Source organism: Vidua macroura, chromosome 6 (assembly GCF_024509145.1).
Source record: "Vidua macroura isolate BioBank_ID:100142 chromosome 6, ASM2450914v1, whole genome shotgun sequence".
Classification (NCBI taxonomy): Eukaryota; Metazoa; Chordata; class Aves; order Passeriformes; family Viduidae; genus Vidua; species Vidua macroura.
In genome coordinates, this window is record NC_071576.1 from 20097067 (window position 1) to 20115497 (window position 18431).

The 18431-nt window shown below is 38.1% G+C and overlaps 1 protein-coding gene across 1 annotated transcript in view; it reads left to right on the forward strand.

Annotated features, from left to right (window-relative positions):
• Nucleotides 1–309: 309 nt before the first annotated feature.
• SEL1L (SEL1L adaptor subunit of ERAD E3 ubiquitin ligase) overlaps nucleotides 310–18431 on the forward strand; it is a 34886-nt gene continuing 16764 nt past the window's right edge. Inside the window, exons 1-11 of the mRNA XM_053979922.1 lie at nucleotides 310–449; nucleotides 7570–7607; nucleotides 7961–8183; nucleotides 11355–11522; nucleotides 12115–12220; nucleotides 13931–14093; nucleotides 15581–15634; nucleotides 15716–15775; nucleotides 16394–16475; nucleotides 16789–16943; nucleotides 17683–17739. Coding sequence (XP_053835897.1) covers nucleotides 356–449; nucleotides 7570–7607; nucleotides 7961–8183; nucleotides 11355–11522; nucleotides 12115–12220; nucleotides 13931–14093; nucleotides 15581–15634; nucleotides 15716–15775; nucleotides 16394–16475; nucleotides 16789–16943; nucleotides 17683–17739 — 1200 coding nt within the window. The 5' untranslated portion in view covers nucleotides 310–355. The remainder of the gene's footprint in view (nucleotides 450–7569; nucleotides 7608–7960; nucleotides 8184–11354; nucleotides 11523–12114; nucleotides 12221–13930; nucleotides 14094–15580; nucleotides 15635–15715; nucleotides 15776–16393; nucleotides 16476–16788; nucleotides 16944–17682; nucleotides 17740–18431) is intronic.

Consider the following 18431-nt stretch of genomic DNA (forward strand, 5'->3'; position numbering starts at 1 on the left):
GGCACACGCTCCCAGGCGGCGCCGCGGCCCTCGCAAGGACTTGTGGGTGCTGTAGGAAAGGCGCACGAGCCAATGGAAGGGGCCGTTTCGGAAGGAATCTCTCGCGCAACGGCCCTCGCTGAGACACGTGCGGCGCTATTTGCTAACGGGAGGGCGTGGCGGGCGAGCCGGGCCTCCGCCGAGCCAATGGGAGCGGGCCATGTAGAGCCAGCCGTTCCCCGAGCTTGCGTGTGCTGCTGCCAGCGGCCCGTAGTCGGCCGTCAGCGCGGCAGCTGATTGGTGGCGGCGGCGCGGTGGGCGGGGCGAGAGAGCCGGAGTCGGGGGCGCTCGGCGCGGCCCCTCAGAGCCCAGCGGGATGGGGCGGCGGGCGCGCTGGGTGACCCTGGCGCTGTGCCTGGCCGCGCTGTCGGCCGGAGTGCTGCCCGCGGTTGGAGCGCTTCCCGCGGCCGGTGAGTGCCGCGGCTCCGCCTCCCTACGCCCCCCTGGGCCCGAGCGCTGCGGCGGCATTGCCCCCCGGGGCCTGCGGCGGGGGAGGGCGGCGCAGAGGTATCCGTGCGGGTCCTCACGCCTGCACCGGGGCGCGGAGGCGGCGATAGCGGGGGAGGTGACCCGGTGCTCTCGTCGGGGCTTTGGGGTGCGTGGGGGCAGCGCCGACCTCGGCGGGGCGCTGAGGCGGCGGAGCGGAGCGGGGAGCGGGGCTCCTGTCAGCTGGGTGCCCGTGGGTGGCGGGACCGTGCTGGCTTGAGCTCCGCCTCACCGGCGCTGCTCCGTAGGCCTGGTAGGGGTAGACGCATTGCTCAGTGCGGTACCTGCCTTTAAGCAGCTCGTTAGCAGCCCACTTTGTAGTGCTTGCACTGCTTAAAAGCGAAGTGAGGCGTTTTTTCTCCCTAGAACGCATTTTCTCCCCGAGGCGCTGATAATGCTGATTTCAGCCTTATCAGAACGGTTTTCTCACCTCGATACGTAGAAAACATTTATGCGTCCTTTTTTATGTCCCCATAATATTTTTTTCCCATCCCTGTTTTGTTGTTATGCAGCTCGGGTTTTGTCTGATTCTCATGTGTTGTCATCTACTTCCTTTGCTGGGGTTTCTACCTCCCACACCCTTCTTTCCACCATGGGCTGGTGGGGGGGATGTGCAGTGCATTTATTTATAAAGCCAGAAGCCGCTGCCGTAACGACAGCCATATGCGGTGCTACTGGGGATTTGCTTTTACAGTTTCAGGAAAGTAACTTAACGTTTTCGCTGGAGGTAAGTCAGTAGTTTGGGGTTCATTTTCCGGTATGCAGTAGGAAGTTGAACTTTAAAGTAATATTACCGGATTATGTGAGCTTTGTAGGTCACTTTATAAGCCAGGCGGGTACTTTTGAAGTTACAGAAAGAATGCACACAAGTTCTGTGAAACCAGAGATGTAGCCAAACTTTTGAACTATATGCTCTCATTTATAGTGTATTTGAAGAAAAAAGCTAAGGTGAGATGGGGCTGTGAATGTCAGATGAACCATCTGTTGTGTACGGTGATAAGGGCTAGTCAAGTGTGCATCAGTGGCTGTACTACCATGCAACTCTCCTGTTTTGCCTGTTAATCCACTATCACGAAGTTGTTTTGTGAGCGTGAAGTTCTGATAGTTTAATTCAGCCTGTATAAACAAAATGTTTAGATTCAATTGAAGTAATACAATTAATAAGCCATAGAAAGCACAGTACATGAATGTAGGCTTAGGAGCTGTTTACAAACTAAAATTGCTACTGTGATGTCAAACTGTTCATTGATATCCACAATTAATTAGGAGAGGGTGTTCAGAGTCCATCATTTGGCAGAAAGCTGTGAGAGGAATACATTTCTTGCTCCAATTTTTGACAAGAATAATTCTGAAAGTTGTCCTCATTTCATGCTTTGATTTCCCACAGTAACAGTATGACTCTCTGTATTAGAGACTTGTATAAGTCTTGGGATTGTGTCTTAAGTGCTTCCTTGAATTTTTAATTGTTTCTAATGTCTGGTCTGGAAAGAGTCATCTGGGATGTGAGTATAGTGGGAGGGGTTTTAAGAAGAATGAGTAAAAATGGTCCAAGTATGACATTTGCTTACTTTAGGAAGAGTTTTTAATGAGGTTTGGTTTTTTTTGGTTTTTTTTTGGTTTTTTTTTGGTTTTTTTTTGGTTTTTTTTTGTTTTGTTTTGTTTTTAGTGAATATTTTAAATATCACTCTCTTGTCATAAACTTTGTTTAAATCAATTTATTGAAAACTTGAATACAAGAAAATTCAAGCCTAAGGGAAGGGGCACTATATTTTTTTAAACATATGATATTGCTGCAGATTATGAAGATTATGAAGGCATTTAAAATTGGGACTGGGGAAAGATATTGAGAAGCACTGGCAAAAGCAGCTAAAATGTTAAGCATATGTGTGTTTTCCTAATGAAACTGGCTGTCTTCTGGTCATTGGCAGGAGTGATGGCCTTCCCATGCTGATCACTCATTAAGAACACTGAAAAAATCCTTTTTTTTTTTTTTGATTGCGGTATTATTTGATTCATGGGATTGTTTCCTTTTGTTTACAGACTAAGAGGTAAAATTGTTCTCATTCTTCGTGAAGAGAGGAAGTGATGCTTCCTCTGACTCTCCTACGCGTTCCATGGCTAACTTCAGCAATAGGCAGATGTTTTTATGCTGTCCCACTGATGGGTGGGACAAATGAGCACATTCATATTCCTGTAGGGAGCTTCAACCTATTCTGCCTATTCACTAGTCAGTGTTTTCCCCTGACCTTTCTGTTTTTACTTACCTAATTGAAAAATATTCCCTAAGCTCTTTGCCTTGTGGGCTGGTTGGGAATCTCAGTTCCTACTGAGGAACTGCTGGAGAGTAAGTTCTGTAACTAGTTAGCCAGCAATTGTAAAGGACACTGGAAAAAAGATTTTTATTCGGGGTGAGGGCTGACCTATATCTCAATCTTCTAGTTGAACTAAAATGAATATGTTGCACAGATTGTAGCTGGGAACAATTTACTTGCTGCCAAGGATACTTTGGAACTATTCTTGCTGAATAGGTGCCACTTAACTCACTGCATGTTTTAAAGCTTCATGTAATGAGAATAGCATCTAGGCTACTGAGTCTCTTTCTGTGCTGAAACAGAAAAAAATTCAGTCAAAAAATTGATGAGAAGCTGTCTGAGGTAATTTTTTTCTTAAGATTACCTTCTTTCCTGCAAGAACTGGATAAACAGAGTTTGCATTCTCTTTCAATGTCTATCTAGTCACTGGCACAAAAACAACATTGAAAGAAATTGCCAGAAGTACTACAGAAAATCTCTCATGGATGCTCTAAAGCAGCCACTGCCAAACCATTTCTGTTCATGCACCCCTCTCTGTAGAAAGATTTTTGAGCATGCATTTCACATGTATTTTTTGTAAGCTAAACATTGATGTACTCCTGTTCTAACATATTATGTGCCTCATAAAATATGCACAAAAACACAAATGAAAAAAAGAATTAAATAAATGTGGAATGACCACTGTACTAAGAAAAGTTTTATGTATTAACAGTCCAAAAGGTATGTTATTCCTGCAGCCCTGGTGAGTTGGCTGGCATACTCTGAGGTGTGCACACTCCACTTGGGAGATCCCTGCTCTCAGCAGAAGCCCACCAGTTGCTTTGTTGTCATAGTGTTTGAGGCTTGGAGAGCTTGGCGAGAACTAGAAGGAAACTGACAACAGTAATCAGTTAGGGATTCATCACAGCTGTGGGAGACTGCTTTGCTTACTGAATTTTTGGCTACTTCCTGAGTGAGTGACCATTTTAACATTGAAACTAGTCTTGTCTGGTAGTAGCAGCCCTTTAGCTTTATGTTTGGTGATCTGTTCTTCTGGTACAGCAAAACTTTGGAACTGTTGAACTCCCTCAAGCTAATGATGTTATTGCTGAATCACACTGCATAGCTCTTCTGATTTCTACCCTTCTTTCCTTAGTGCTCTCTTGAAAACAGTAATTCTTAAAAAATGGTAGGAGCTTTATCCAGCATATGGTAGGATCTTTTTCTCTAGCATAGGCTGCCAGAGTACTTTTGCTATATTTACGTACTTGAACACTGGCCTTTCTAATTGAGAAAAAAATAATATTTTTTAAAGCTGATTTTAATTATATATGAACTGGTGGATGGTTGAAAAAAGATTTTGGTTCTGTGAAGTGCTTTAAAGTCCTAGCTGGGTGTGAGAGCACCCAGTAATGTCTCATCACTGTTTGGAAGTGAAGCATTCTGTACAACATTGTCAACTGCCCATTTGAGCCACAGGCATTTTTGCCTACCTTTTCCTTTTAATAGATCATTGCACTCCCTAACTTGTTTAACAAATTGTGAGATTAATCTCCACTTGGCCTTTTTAGATTACGTTTATGGCATTAGACAGCCTTGGTAACAGATCCAAATAATAATAATAAAAAAAAACCTTAGTTACTTCGTATAATTGAACTGTGGAAAAACAAGCTAAACTATCAGCTTTAATCTCTGAAGCAGGTGCATAAACATAACATCTGCGACTTTGTTCAGTAGCTCAGCCTTGACTAATAAACTGTTCTAGGTCCAACTGTGACCTTTCATGGACCTTTCATTAACACTTTCGGAATAGTTTTAACAGTTTCATAGGAGTAAACACACTTCTATAACCAATGGGTGCATATTAGTCAGCAGTTCTATGAAACAGCAAGGCTATAAGTGATCCCTCCTTTAGTCATACTGTTCATTATCTCTGCAACCTCATCTGCCTATCTTAGAAGAAGACTCAAAGCTAAGAAAAATTAATGTTTTGGTTTTGCTTTAGTGCCTTTTGGAACCACTGCTTGAAAACAATCATTCAAGTACAACTTCTCAGTAACAAAGCTGGTTTCTTCAGAGAAAATTTAAGTGATGCAATAGAATGGAAATAGGTTTATTTACTTTCAAAGAAGAAGAGCAAACAGTGAGCTCTACCTTATGTTGCTCAGGCGTCTCTCTCTTGCCTTCCAATTTAGTAAACCTTTTGCATATGAAGTTACAATAAAATTGTTTTTTCATATGTGTGCATAGACAGTATAACCTATTTATATTTGTTCTTGTGTGGTCTTTTGACATAAAGTGAACCTACCTCCACAGATTAGATGTTAGATTCACTAACATCAGTTAGTGAAACCTTTTCTGAAATGTTAGAAAGCTCGAGTGCTGTCAGGCATATAGGCTGGTTTTGTATAGGCAAAAACAATCACCCTAGCTGGTGTAGCTGTTCAAAAAAAAAAAAAAACAAAACTAAACATGATATTTCCTACTGCAGTAACAGGTACTTTATAAATGCTTTGTACATATTAGAAGGGGCATACAAGCTACTAGGTAGGTTACCCTGTCTTAGATTTCCTGCTCTCCAGAAGCATGTCTGGATGTCTTGACAAGCTCTGAAGTTTGAAGGTGGCGTTTGGTCCTAGGTCAAAATTACTTAGGATAATAGAACAGAATATGTGGGAAACATGGTAAATGACAACTTCTTTCATAATTTCAAAATAAAAACACCAGCAAGTATCCTAAATGTATGTGTACTTTTACTGAATTTAACGACCAATTGTCATATCATGATCTGGAGCGCCAAAGTTCAGTGGCAGAACTTCTTATGATTTATCACAATCACCCTTATCTGTTAGGTTCCTGAAGCTGCTAAGCCCTGAGGTCTTGGCCAAAAATGCAGCTAGCCTTGTTTTTTCCTTATGCCTCATTATGATTTTTTTTCCAAATTGGTGTTTGTTCTTATGCTGTCTTTGTTGCTCCTTGCAGGGTCTCTTTCATCTGGAGTGCTCTGCTGTCTCCACAAGTTTTTCGGAAATGCTCTACGCATTTTCTTTTTCAGACCTGTAGACTACAGCTGCTTACCTGCCTCAACTGTTCTAGATCCTTTTTAATTCCATGACTGCTGGCAGTCAAACTCTTTGAGCTTTACATTCTCTTCACCATCCTTAACAGGCTTTTATTTATGTCTCCGTTGTACTCAGTCATCTCATCACCATAGTTTTGCAGCTTCACTTACAGGTCTTCACATTTTTTCTTAATTTCTGTTATACTGTTACAGCTTAAAGTTGAATTCTCCCTCATATTTTCACTGGTTCCAATCAAAGGTTGTATTTCAAGTAATAATATGGAATCTAGATTCCAGAAAGTTATTTCCAAGCTTAACCCTTTCATTGTAAGGGTTATAGTAGTAGGCTTCAAAACATGACCCGATGAAGTGTCATGTTTGGAATTTGTTGCTTCAGAGATGGTTTATCTCTGGTAAGTCACTTTACTTGCATGACAATGAAAATTGTGCAAGTTTTGTTTGCTGCTAAGTGCTTACAGGAGTCGGCAGAGTTCTATAAACTGTTAGAAGTGTTTATGCAGGTAGCCTTTCATGGCTAACTGTAATGTACTAAATGTATCTCATGTAAAGGGCATTAATTTCTATCAGTTTAGGCACCTTTTCCGGTCACAGTGCAGGTCTCCAGCCCATCATTGCTTTGCCACTGCTACAGGGCATTGTGCACCCCAGAGCCTCAAAAAGGGGGATTTCTAAGCGTAGGAGGAGTTAGTGGCAGCTTTGCTAAGTGGTCTCTTTGTTTTGAGCTTTTATTTTAATGTGAGTTGTGTACCAGAGAGAGGGAGGCCTGTGGCATCTTCTATCAAATGTAGGGGTTTTTTTTTACTGAAATGAGGTGATATCAGATACTGATGACTCTGAACAGTCACATCTCAGTGATGTTAATTTTAGAGGCTTCCCATCAAAATGACAATACAGAAAAAAGTTGTTTGAAGCCCATTTTAGTTAAAGGAACAGAACAATTGTTGCATAAAAAATTCAGAATAACAATGTCATAAATCAGCTGTCATAAATAAGCTTTTCTGATTATCTTCACCTTTTCACGTGTATTCCTTTAGTGTCTGCCTAATAGCCTTTGTTTACCATTTATTTCCTTCCAGTCTTTCTAATCAAATACCATATAGCTTTTAGACAAGAAAGATGACAGTTAAATAAGACTTCCATCTCTTGAAGAGTATCTTAAAGACAAACTAATTCCTCACAGTTTTGGAGAGAAACCTTTATATGAAGGTTTGACTATGCTGGTCAGGCAGAATGAATTGGCATTCTATAAAGGACAATGTTTAATTATAAGCATGGGGGTATGAATACAACTTTCTGGTTGCTGCTGAAGCTGTTGGTACTAAAGCTGATTTGGTGACTAAAAACCGTATGTTTCATAGGCCTTTTTCATTTAATGAACACCTTTCAAAGTAGTTTAATTGGACTTGAACCATTCTGACTGTGATTTGGATTTAGAAAAATGACACTTTTTCACTATGGAACACACAGTTGTGTTGGCACAATTTAAGGAAGGGATCACCCCTGAAACATTCAATTCTTCCTCGTCACAGTAATGAGGTTTTTCTGAAGTGTATTAGTCAACTTAGTACACTAGAATATTCCAGAACTATAGTACAGTATTGTAACTAAAGGTTTTATTTTTGAGATAGTTACTCATGGAAAAGCATTTTTACTCACTTATGTCTCTTCTAGATGAAGAAGGAAATCAAGATGAATCACTGGAGTCAAAGGTGAGGAGAAAAGTTTCTAGTCATTCTGATTAACCTGTGGAGTGAGAGCAAAGGTCTGAAATTCAGAACAATAATTTGATTTTAGGTTTCAGGATTTTCTGTATCTCTTGCTGTCTCATTAATTTTTTCTGTGCATCAGAGAAATTAATACTGGATTACAAGTTTAAAGCATTTTTTTTCAGAGACCTGAAAGGGATACAGGCAATGAGAGTTGATATAGGTAGCTCAGCTTACTTTTGATTTGACTGTTTAATTAATTAACTGTACCTTTTAAGAAGTTTTTAAATTGATTTTAAGCCAGCTGCTGCTTCACAGTTTCTAATCTTCTAAATTATGTGGCTGCTTTCCTTCAGACTTTATCTGCAGAGGACCAGGTAAAGGATCATTCCACAGGAACTCGAGTGGTAGCAGGTCAGATCTTCCTTGAATCTGGGAAATCAGACTCTCAGTCAGAGAATGAAGAGAGCTTTCACAGTCAAGAAGAGGAAAAAGAGAATTCACTGGAAGAGTTGAGCTCTCTAGAAATGTCAACTCTATTAAATAAGGATTTGGAAGAAGCAGAAATACAGAGTCCAGGTAACTGCTCACAGACTTATCAACAAGTGGTAGCATAGATGAGTCTGAGTAACTCCACCATATGGGTGAACACAAACAGTAATTTTGAACATATGAAATAAAAAGTGCCTTAACCTTTCTGCAATGGAATGGTAGTTGCTGCCTTTTTCATTAGACTTAGCATCAAAATGTCTTGAAATGTATTGTAATTGAAATAAATGAGTAGTTATTTTCAGATGCATTTGAAAGAATATTCCATTTTTCTTATTGTTTCCATCTTGCTGGAAAGCTTTAACTATCAAATAGAGAAGGCCCTGACTTCTTCAAATAGAAGTCAATTACAGATTCTGTGCTCTGTATGTACACCAGCAATACAAAGAAATTTGCATCAGTCTTTTTCAATCCATGGCTGTTTGCCTGGTGAGTCAATTGACAGAAAAGGAACAAATAGTAATGTAAAGACAAGCTTCCTGGAACACCATTGAGAGCCTCAGGGCAGCATCTAAACTGCATGTAAGCTTCATGAAATTTTTAAATATAAGTAATACCTTGTGTCTTGGGCCTAAATTCCCAGGAAATTCTAATATGGCTTTTTTACTACCTAATTCTATGATTTTTTGATTTGCAGTTAGTAGTCAGTGATAACTAGATGGCACAGTTGAGTACCTTAGCCTGTGCAGCAGACTTTTCCTTTTTACTTGTCCATAAAAAGTAAATCTTCAATATTACTGAAAAATACAGTTATGTGGTGCTAATGATATTTGTCTTCTCAACTCATATTGAAATGTCAAAAGAAAGCAGGTGTTATTAAATGAGCTCTATCATGTAATGGCTATTTTCTGAGCTGTTTCCTTATTAGAGCAGAACTAATACAAGTTTGTGAAAACTCAGTAATAGGCTTAACCATTGCTGTGTTGTTGTTTGATGCTGTGTTGTACAGGAAAAAATTATCCACTAAACATCTTTCTGCCACAAAACAGTGTGCTAAGCACCATATTTAGTCAGTGCAGACTATTTCAAAAGTAAACTTTAAGATACTTTTAATCTCATACAAAAATATGTCAAGCTGACTAGCTCCTCGGGAACTAAGGTTTTTAACTATACCTATCAACATACTGCAAGTGACTTTCAAAAACCATAAGTTTAAGTCTTGCATAGTTCTTGGAACATCTTATGAATTAAATAAGCAGTGTGAATGGAGGAATTTTTCATTTAAAAAAAGCAATACTAAAAGAAAAGTATATGTTTTCTGTTAGGAGAAAAGTGTGCTCAAGGACAGCTTAACAAACGCTTTGAGTGAGCATCTGAGGTACAGATGTTACACTTCCAGATGAGCTACTGGTGACAGGACTGCATTAAGGGACATAAAAGCTTTTCTAAAAACAGTTTAGCTACTGTGTGTGGTCATGACATTGCGTGGAACCAAAGTATATTCTGCAAATTTCCACATATGCTTTGTAGGATATGGAATAAAGAATCAGTAATTTAGAATTAGTGCTAGTAAAGGTTTTGACTTTCTAAGAAAGTTGTCCTACTCGCTTCTGATAATGGATGAGGTTGTATGTAATGAAAATCATATTTCTTAGTTATTGCTATTTTGTATTTTAGGATTTTATAACACTAAAGCTCCATACTAACAATTTTTGCTGAAAATTGTTCACAAGTTTATAAAGAGCTGGCAATTCCTGTTGCACTTATTTTCCTATTTGGAAGAATCTTACAGTAATATTGCCAGTACTTATAAGTAATCTGTATTTGGGTTTCCTGCAGCTTAAAGTATGAAACAAGACATATGTAAATTAGGACAGCTATAATAAAATATCACGTATTTTATTCAGCGAATAAAGAGGTAAATTGCTTCTGGAGCATTTGGTTTGACAAAAGTTGATTTATCCTCTGGGTAAATTGTTTGCTTCACTTAGTTTTTATCAATGTCTAAGTACATAAATAACCGTTGTGGGCATTTTAACCTGTGATTACATTGCTGTGTTGCTCTTGGGAATAGTCCTTGTTATTATGTGGGAACAAAAACAGCATTATGGTTGAATTTAGAATTTAAAAAATGCAAAGCGGGGAGCATTGGGGCAGAGTAATTTCATAACTTCAGTATGCAGCTACATCTCACGCAGAGCACTGTGTAAAACTGCTTTCCACACAGGAGACAAGGTACAAAACAATACAAGTAAAACCATGAGTTCTCGAGGAGTGCTGATATCCTGGACTTGGAGCTTGTTCAAATGACAATGATAAGAGGTCCCATAGGTTGTAGTTACATGAACCCTTAGCAGGAGCTTCTATATTAACAAATATCTGAAATTATTCCAGTTATTCCAGGCTAATTGCATATTAACACATTATTTTTGAGTGGAGTTACTGAAAATAACAGGTTCTCTCTTTTGATGTAATTAACTTGGAGTGATGTGGTGGAACCTGTGTCGAGGCATCCAATTATCAAGAGCAGTTTCAACAGGTCCAGCTATACCTAAAGACTTTATTTTGCTTCAAAAAATCAACCTGAAATATTTAAATTAGTATAGTCTTTAGGCCTTTCCATTATAAACCGTCAAAAAGTGAACTAGTGTTCTCGTAACTACAAACATTACAAAGTTAATGTGAAAAAACTCCATAATTGGCATTGTCAATTGTATGGTTTGCAAATGAAGCTGAACCCAACTGTTGGATTTAGCTTATTGAAAGAGGAAAATTTTTATAAAAGCCTAACTGAAATAATTCCATCTTCAAAACCTAGAGAGCGAATTCTTAGTCTTCATAGAAGATTGATTTTATTTTAGAATATTGTGATACTGGAATCAGTAACCTTTGAAGTTTTAGTGCATGATAAATGATAAATTGTGCTGTTCAAAGCCACTTTGAATGCAACTAAATATATTGGCAAAATGAAATAATGATTTTAATCTAAGTATTTTCAAGAGTAGAAAATTACCAAACTCATAATTTTGAGAATTCTTTCATCTACGTTGTAGTGATTTCACTTAAATCTTTTCATATAGTTGTATGTTGGAGTGTACTCCCTGCTGATACTCCAGTACTTTCAATATAGCACTTTGTCACGTGTGCTGTTCTGTCATCATTATGCCTAAAACCAGCATAGGAGCACTTTTCTGTTTGTAATATATTATTTAAATTTGGGAATAAAGGAGAGTAGTCTAATTGCTGGGTGTGTATTTTCAGTTTTGACAGCTATTGGAGGCACTGCAGATGGTGAACCTTGCCACTTTCCATTTTTGTTTATGGAGAAGGAATATGCGGAGTGCACTGCCGATGGGAGGGAAGATGGCAGGCTGTGGTGTGCAACAACCTATGATTACAAGAAAGATCAAAAGTGGGGCTTCTGTGAATGTAAGCAACCTTTTGGCTTGTCCTTGTTCAAGGAATGCTTTTTTAGGCTCATGTTTTCAGTCCTCTTAATGCTCTTTACTTCAGGATGTAGAAGTCCCTGGCCACTTCATACCATAATAAACAAGTAGTTATGAAGGCAAAGTTTTCATGATGGAAGAAGTTTTTAAAAATGCCAGTTCCCAGACCTGATTTGGAAATCTTGCAGTGATGGCATTTATAAAACTGTTTCTGAGGCTGTAGGAGGATAGGAGTTTGACAGTGTTGCCCCTTACACTTACTGATTTGTTGCACAAAGGCAGCCCTTCTCTAGGAAATGTCCTTCTGAAGGAGGAACCTGCACAGGTTGCTTTTGAGCAATGAATGAAAAGAACATTTTATCAGCAAACTTACACATGACAGACATCACACAAGAAGAAATCATCTATTAATATATCAAATACATCCATTAGACAGCTTTTTGTAATCTCTTTGTTTATTGGTCTTCAAAAGCATGTTTCTGGCTGTATTTACCCTTTAGAACAAATAGGAATTTTGAGAGGATAGTCTTGAATGGTATAGTTTGAGCTCTTAATGTAGGCTTTTTTTTTTTTAGCTGAAGAGCAGTCTAATAAGAGAAGGCAGATGCAAGAAGCTGAGGATGTGTATCAGATTGGAATGAAAATCCTTAATGAAAGCAGTAAAAAGGCTCAGAAGAAAGTGTAAGTATACCTCATCCACCCCCACAGAAGGATGATATGACTGGTCACTTTTGCTTAACTCAAAAAGGACTTGAATGAGCAGTCCTGAGATTTTGAGCTTTATTGGACTCAACATCAAACTATGCAGTAATAGAAGATAGATGGTAAATACAGGATATTTAGGAAAAAAAAAATTATGCCTGTATTCCTTTGACTGCAGTAAAAATTGTGTAAGAATAATTTCTGAAGAGTGGGTGTCATCAAAACATTGACTTAATGCAAGGTGATGCTGCAGTTCTCTAGCCCCACTTTATACATGGCAACTGGCCAGGAAAAAAACTGAGAACGTGATATGAGATAATTGCCCTTTTTCACATGCTTCTTACAGTCTGGTTCTCATTCTGCTTCAAAGATGAAGTGGAAAAAATTGGCATTTCTTGTCCTACTCTGTTTTTTTCTCCTGCTTTCTGATGGTTTTAATCACTATAAAAATAGTATTAAACTTAAGATCAACAAATCATTAAAATTCTAATAATTAATGTTGTTAGAAAGAAGAGGGTAATGCTTGTAGACAAATCAAAAAGTTAGAAATTAGTGTTCTGTTCATTCTACTTTCTCTTCTGAAGGCATCCAATTACTGATTAAATAGCTGTGGATTTACCACTATAATTTAGAATTGCTGTGTTTAGGTCTTTCTCCTATTCATGTTGACAACTTCCTCAGTAAGTGGTGACTTCTGCTGATTAATATGTGAGGACTATAACTATTTTAGATTCATTTGTGGAAATAAGGGAGCGTATTTCTACTTTATGTGAAGGAAAGTGAGGCACATCTAAAGTTGTCTGCACCTTGGCAAAGACAAGAGTGGCAATAGCTGTTGGATTCTGAGTAGTATTTTTTAGCATAAAATAGTGTAAGAATTCTAAAACAATATTAGGTGTTAGTTCTCTTGTACACCTTACACTTTCTTAGAATATGTCTGTGAGGAACCAGGTATGCCTCAGTCTGTCCTAAAGAGCAAGAACAAGCCTGAGAATAAAAAGGAGGAGAGGTAAATGAAAATCTTGGAACGCTCTCAAAGGTCCCTGAGGCTAAGCTGAAGCAGGCTTGCTGATACTGTGTAACCATGTATGAGGTTAGGAGGTTTTTAATTGCTGTGAAACCAGCTGCTGTGAAATTACCTTGAAGGACTACCAGTTCCAAGACTGAAATAGAAAGAGGAGTTGCCAGAGATCCCCCTGTTAGTTACATGACTTTTTCAGCACCAAATTGATCATGAATGCAGTTGTCTTGGGCCCAAGGCTTGGCGTTTTCACTGGAGTGGTTTTGTACTCAGATCGTAGAGACTACATCGTCTTTTTCAGGCTGCTTCTCTTTACCATGATATACAAGACTGTTACAGGAATGGTTCTACTGGGTACCTAGGACAGAACTAAAAATTGTTGCTACAAAAATATCATCATTTGACCTTAACATTTCTTGTGTATCTTAGAGAGGAAATGCATACTGCTTTGCTTATGGAGTAGAGCAAACACTAAAATTCAGCTTGTCCATTAACTAAATAATGTGTTTTTTATATTGATGATACAGTTATAAATTACTGTAGGTAGATGCATTTTTAGAAAATAAAGGCTAAAACAGAGAAGCACAACCCCTCTCCAGAATCTTCATGTTTATGAATGGAATTTGCTACATTGCTTCACGTTGACAAAGAAATTGTTTTCTTTTAAGAGCATATCAGTATCTTCTGAAAGCAGCTGACATGAATCATACCAAGGCCATGGAGAAAGTGTCTTATGCTTTGTTGTTTGGGGATTACCTGAAGCAGAACATCCAGTCATCAAAAGAACTATTTGAAAAACTAACAGAAGAAGGTTCTCCTAAAGGACAAATGGTATGTATATCCTTAGATCCTACAGATGTTTCTATAGGTTTATAAATGAAATAAATGCAACCTATAAATAAAGGTTTATAGGTTGTACTTCCTCTAGGGTGCTTTTATAGATGGCATTTGTACCCTCAAAGTAAACACAAACACATCTTTTGTTTGAGTTTTAAAATATTTAACTACCAGTAATATGGGATGGTGATGGTCTTTTAATTTTTTCCCCCTTTTGTATGACTGACAGCATTGAATGTATAAGTCAAAAAAACAGGTAGATATAGGTCAAAAAACAGGTAGATATAGGTGACTCCAGCCAACAAACCTTCTGAAACTGTGTAGTTTTTATGTGTTTTTTGTGCAATGTTGTGACTTTTCATTTGCAGTTTTATCTGAATTTATAATCTAGGAAATAAAAACTCCTAGGAAACTTGACATGTATTTAGTAGATTGGGACTTGCTTTGTCCCTGTGCCTTTGCACACAGAATTACTCCTACTTACTGTTACAAAATGTCATAAAATATGGGCATTACTGATTTTAATGTCTCAGTATCTGCATATACTTATTGTTTAGTTATCAGTTGTTTTGGAAGCGTCAGCTTTTTAAGGAACTATTAACTTTGTCTTCCCTTTGGCTACTGAATCTCCAGGTGTTCCTTATTTAATGGTAACCCATTTACCATAGAAAGCAGGAGCATGTTTTCTCTAGATGCTTTATCTCTCGGTGATGACCTTGACTTTTATTGATCTAAAATTCAGAACTGTCTGCATGAGATAATTTTTGTGTATGCTTTCAGATTGCCTAGAATAGTCTTAGAACACTGTGAAATACAGACAGCTTTACATATACACTATCTTCTGTGCTACTGGTTTCTATTCTGTGCTACCAGCTGTAACAGGTGTGATAGGTAGAGCAATAACTATGTAAATCTTAAGAACAAAAATACCTTCTGAAAGAACCTCAGATGAATAGCTCAGAATATTCTGATTGTTTATATTTATAGTCACAGTTGCAAGTAACCAGTGGAGGAACAGATGCAAAACTGTGAATTCATAGGACCTGTGAATCAAACAGTGCAAGTCTCTTCTATGCAAGGCTGGGGTTTACAGATGTTTACACTGGTGTCTGAGGCAAACTGGGTATATGAATAACCTGATAGATACTGCTTAGCTTCACTTGAGGGTCTTGAAACTGGGATACTTTCACTGTTTAGGACCTTCAGATCTACACTTGATATTCTGGGAAGTAGTAGTTTGCTCCTTGTATTTGATTCATTCGTCTGAATTCTGGTGAAACACTAATTAATGTTAGCATCCTAAGCAACTGAATGATTTTGAAACTTCATACTTTGAAAGGGGCAGGAAAGAGCATAGGTATAGGCAGCATCAAACTGAAGGTACAGCTTGGCGTACTCTTTGCAGTTTTGAATCTTTATGCCTATATATTCCAGGAGAACTGATCCATGGTTTTTTAAAAGGTATGCTTTTGTATTTCTAGGCGCTTGGATTTCTATATGCATCTGGCCTAGGAGTCAATTCTAGTCAAGCTAAGGTAATTTAGAAATTTTCAGTGTGTGGTCTTGTGTTTTCTCTTGGGGGCTGATGTTAAATAACCAGTGATTTTTGTTTTAAGGCCCTGGTATATTACACTTTTGGAGCTCTAGGAGGAAATCTGATCGCTCATATGATCTTGGTAAGTAAGATGGTTAATAACTTTAAACATACAAGAATATTTTTGTACTGCTACATTTTCAGTGTTAAGATTTCCTTTCTTATGAATACCCTGTCCAAATACTGCATCATTTTTCATGAATTGGGTGGGCAGTAGTATCTTCCCCATTATTCATTTTTTAATTCAAGGATGAGTCTGCTCATTTTAAACTATGTGCCGCTATGAATTTAGATGGACCATGTTTACATCTCTTGACTTAAATCAGAGTTGTCAGACTTAAAATTTTTGTAATCAAATGAGAACAATGAAAAAGTTCTTTACAGAAAATGCTGCTTTAATCAGTATTGTGAGATTTAAGACAAAGTGCAATATGTAAATAAAAGGCTTTGCATATTTACCATTAAGCATCATTCTATTTAGTTGCTTTTTCTTGAGTAATATCTGTACTATGCTGGCCATGTTTAACCTTTAATAGTGTCAGTCATTGATTTCTTATGTAGCTACAATGGACTTGTGGCCTTCATCCAGCCTATTGTCCTGTCAAATCTTGATCAAGTAATGTGAAAGAAGTTTGTAACATTTCAAGCAGTATGTTCCCAAGTAATTGATAGTTCCATATTTATGCCATTTCCTTTCTAGGGTTACCGGTACTGGGCTGGGATAGGCGTCCTTCAGAGCTGTGAATCTGCTCTCACTCACTACCGACTTGTAGCTAATCATGGTAAAAACGTTTTACTAGGGTAATGTTACTGACTTCCTGTGTACTTCTTTGTCATTCGACTAGAAGATACTAAAGTACTTCCAACACTAATAGCATAAATAGAGAATTTCTGCTATTAAACAAGTTATCCATCTGGCTCTGCATTATGATATGCTATTTTTATCTCTATTGAAATGTCTTAAAGGGTGTCAAAGTAATTAATTCTCTCTTGAGTAACATCTTGAAGCTCTGTAAATATCTGGTTTTACTAAGTTATGGTGTAACTTCTGTATTGAAAAAACTTGTCTGAAAATTTATCTCATCTGTTTTCCAGTTGCTAGTGACATTTCCTTGACTGGTGGCACAGTGGTTCAGCGCATTCGCTTAGCAGATGAGGTAGAAAATCCGGGAATGGCAAGTGGGATGCTAGAAGAAGACTTGATCCAGTATTACCAGTTTTTAGCAGAGAAGGGAGATGTACAAGCACAGGTAAGGTTCAGTTCACCTGATGATGTTCAGACATTTTCAAGAATTACAGGAACAGCTTTATGGAATATGGGAAGACATTGGAGGTTTAGTGTTCTCTTCATTTGGAATCAACCTGTTTCCTATTTCCCCCTTAGTTTTTACGTGAAGATACTTATATTTTAGTGTGTTTAAGGTAGAACTTGGACAGAAAATGCAATTTTTTTTGAAAACAACTTTAGCATCTTAGGAATGAGATCTTGGCTTTCATTAGAAACCAGCCAGACTATTTCAAGGACAGCTTCAGATGTTGTGCAGGAAGGCTAGATAAAAATACTGGTCTTGACAAGGGATTTCCATTTCTTGCTGCTCCTGCTCTTGTGTGACTGCTGCATGCTGCAGACCGGACCTCTACACACAATCCAGGAGCGGAGGATGCTAACAGAGGCAAATTGTCCCAAGCCAACTTGGTCATGTATCACTTAAGACATAGGTAGGCAGGATTAAAATGAACAGTTGTTACTTTACATCTAGGACAGTATGTTGCTTCTATCTAGGATAAATTGCCATTTAGGCTAGTGTGAAAAAGTAGGACTGTACTCTAGTTATTGAAGCAAATCTGTGCCTTCAAACTTTGTGGCATCTTTTAACTCTGATACTGTCTATCTTTGTGCATGTAATTAGCTCACCTGTATCTGTAGTGCTAGAAGAAGGAAGTCCCAAGGGAAAAGTCACTTACTTGCAATGTAAAAATTTTTTTTAGGTCGGCCTTGGACAGTTACACTTGCATGGAGGAAGAGGAGTAGAGCAAAATCATCAGGTACCTTTTCTCTATATCTCTGATGCATATTACACTAGGCAGGGGGGAGAAAGTATAACTGAGAAAGTGGTGCAAAAGTCTGTAAGTACCACTGTATGATATGTAACAATTTCAGTAGCCTTATTCAATAAAACTTAGTCTTTATGTGACTAGAAGATGGAACTGATTTTTTTTACATAATTAGTTTAAGATTAACCATCTTAGAAATAAGAATGTCAAAAATAAAAACTTCTTATCAAGTAGTACTGGAGCTGGCTGAGCTTTTGGAGATGTGGTACAATCTTCATGATGCAGTGGGCCTGCATTAGTGATGATAGTGTAGTTTGTGGCTTGCAAGAATCTTTTGCCTCTGTAGACAAAACACTGCAACTTTAAATACTAAAGATATTAAGTGTGCATAGAAAATAGAACTTCTGCAGATGTAAGCCAAGCTACCTTGTTTATGGAAGTTAAAAGAGCTAACCTCGTCTTGAAGTATATATTTAAAAAATGGAGTGCTAAGGATGTGGAGTCCTGAGGATTATTTAATCCAGTACAGTAATTATTTAACAGAAATTATTAGTCATCATATTTAAAATACCTCAAAATTACTGCTTCACGAGAGTTCAGAGATGATAGTGAGTGATTGGAAGGAGTATAACCAATTTCTGTGTAACAGTAGAATAGGAATTGGCAAATCTCACTTATTCTAA